Source organism: Octopus sinensis, linkage group LG4, assembly GCF_006345805.1.
Source record: "Octopus sinensis linkage group LG4, ASM634580v1, whole genome shotgun sequence".
NCBI lineage: Eukaryota > Metazoa > Mollusca > Cephalopoda > Octopoda > Octopodidae > Octopus > Octopus sinensis.
In genome coordinates, this window is record NC_043000.1 from 108,389,092 (window position 1) to 108,391,591 (window position 2,500).

Below are 2,500 nucleotides of genomic sequence, written 5' to 3' on the forward strand. Positions count from 1 at the left end.
TAACATTTCAATACTCTTTTACTCTTTTACTCTTTTACTTCTTTCAGTCATTTGACTGCGGCCATGCTGGAGCACCGCCTTTAATCGAGCAACTCGACCCCGGAACTTATTCTTTTTGTAAGCCCAGTACTTATTCTATCGGTCTCTTTTGCCGAACCGCTAAGTAACGGGGACATAAACACACCAGCATCGGTTGTCAAGCAATGCTAGGGGGACAAACACAGACACACAAACAAGCACACATGCATATATATATACATATATACGACAGGCTTCTTTCAGTTTCTGTCTACCAAATCCACTCACAAGGCATTGGTCGGCCCGGGTCTATAGCAGAAGACACTTGCCCAAGATGCCACGCAGTGGGAATGAACCCGGTACCATGTGGTTGGTTAGCAAGCTACTTACCACACAGCCACTCCTGAGAAGAAAATGTAAAATATCGAATGAAAAAATACTTCCAGTATTCATCTGTTTCTCTGTACTTACGTTCCACTGCTTCTTGGGTATAGAAAAAAAATCATCGAATTGTACGCATTCCCCACAAATAGTGTCCCAGCGATTGCCAAAACAATAATATTTGTTTAATGTCGATTAAACATTTAATATGATTTGTGTAAATGTATTCAATTCAGAAAAAATTTCACTTCCAATTTTGATCATTTAAATAAATGTTGATGTTAGATATATAATTTATACGGTTTTCTGAATTGTTAAATGGGTTTCGATGTGTTATTGGTTTATAAAATAAATTAACGCTTATATTTTGTATTTTTAGAACTATATTAAGTTCAGTTAACAAGTATATACAGACACACTTGGAAAAGCTATCTCTTAAAAATTGTGACATATTTTGTTGTTTACGGGACACTTATCCATAAAAAAGTATTTTTCAAAACGTACAGGAGCATTATTTAATTTGAATAAGCATTTTTTCTTTTATATATTTGAAAATTTCAACATATTTTTACCAGTTACTTATTCGATTTTCATATTCCTTCTTGAAATTAACTTCTCCTATTTCTTGATTGTAACTAGACATATGCATTTATAGTTTAAAAGAATCTTTAAAATAAAGTATTATAATTTGCTTGAAGCATTGTAATTTGTAAATGATATTAAATATCTAAAACAAACTTTGAGCAATATCGGGGAAACGTTAGGCAAAGTATATACGATGATGTCAGTAACTAAATATAGAGTGAAATAAAAGATATTGTATCACATTACATAGGTTGCTTAATGTTCCTCTAATATTTCGGGAAGAATTCGCCTTATCAAAAATAAGAAAGAAAATAATCAAAAGCTTCGAAGGAAATTACTGTTACGAACTGTGTTATTTAAAAATTACTATTATGATACTGAAATTTTGTGCAACTGAATTTCGTAAATAACATAATTATCTCAAATTGCATTTATTTATTTATTCATTTATAAATTTATAAATCATTTTTATATTTACCAAATTTCTTGAAGTTACCAATGTATTTTTTTTTTCTTTTTGTGTTATTGTTCTTTTTTCCAACTTTACTTCTGTATTTTCTTTCTTTTTTATTAGGTGTGAAATATCTCGATGAATGTCCCAAGGAGCCAAAAATACCAATTTACCTTTTAGTCGGCGGATCATTTGGTGCCCTCAAATTAGTACTTGTTTTGTGGCGTCAGGTCAAATTTCACCGCTACGAATATGACGACCATTTCACTGATAGTGAAAAGTTTTTTTCAGCATCACATGTCACGCAAATGTCACTGACAGTGTTTTTGGCCGTTTGGTTCGGCTTTGGTAATTACTGGCTTTATTCTATCTGGAAACCACATTTCCAGGCTCCGCTACATGAACCTCGTAATTGGTGCTCAGAAACAGTGTTTCGTTTCACATTTTGGCAGCTACTGTCTTGTCATGTTTTGGTTTGCTGCTCCATCCTTTTGACATTTGTTTTACTCATAACCTACAGATGTTACAAAATTTGTAAAATAGAAAAAAGCTAATATGAAACAAACTAATAATTACTTATAAAATGAAAATGAAAAATAAACATCAACAGAACTAATTCTCTCAGTTTTAAGAAGCTAACGAGAAGTAGGAGAATGAATATCACTGAGAAATAAGTGATCTATTGTATAATAACAAAATGAACGATTAACGACAAGAAACGACGTTATGTCTATCTGTCTATCAATTTCTGTGTGCACGTATGTATGCATACATGTATGTATGTATGTATGTATATATACATGCATGTCTGTATGTATGTATGCGTGTATGTATGCGTGTATGTATGTATGTATGTATGTATGTATGTATGTATGTATGTATGTATGTATGTATATGTTTTTATGAATGAATGTGATATGTATGTACAACTCTATATTTATATTGTGTATCAACGCTTGAGTGAAAAATATATATATTCACGGTGAAGTGTTAAAAAAACATCTTTTCTCACCTTCCTTTTTTGTCTCACAATCGTTGTTATTTTCTTTATCAAAATTTTCATAT

General features: G+C 31.5%; 1 protein-coding gene across 2 annotated transcripts in view; it reads left to right on the top strand.

Moving 5' to 3' along the window:
• The window catches only part of LOC115211023, a 607,449-nt gene extending 605,205 nt beyond the window's left edge, over positions 1–2,244 (top strand). The window contains exon 6 of one of the 2 annotated variants that reach the window (XM_036502309.1): positions 1,559–2,244. In XM_036502309.1, coding sequence (XP_036358202.1) covers positions 1,559–1,989 — 431 coding nt within the window. In that variant the 3' untranslated portion in view covers positions 1,990–2,244. The remainder of the gene's footprint in view (positions 1–1,558) is intronic. The other variant, XM_029779870.2, reaches the window with a different exon arrangement.
• Positions 2,245–2,500: the final 256 nt, after the last annotated feature.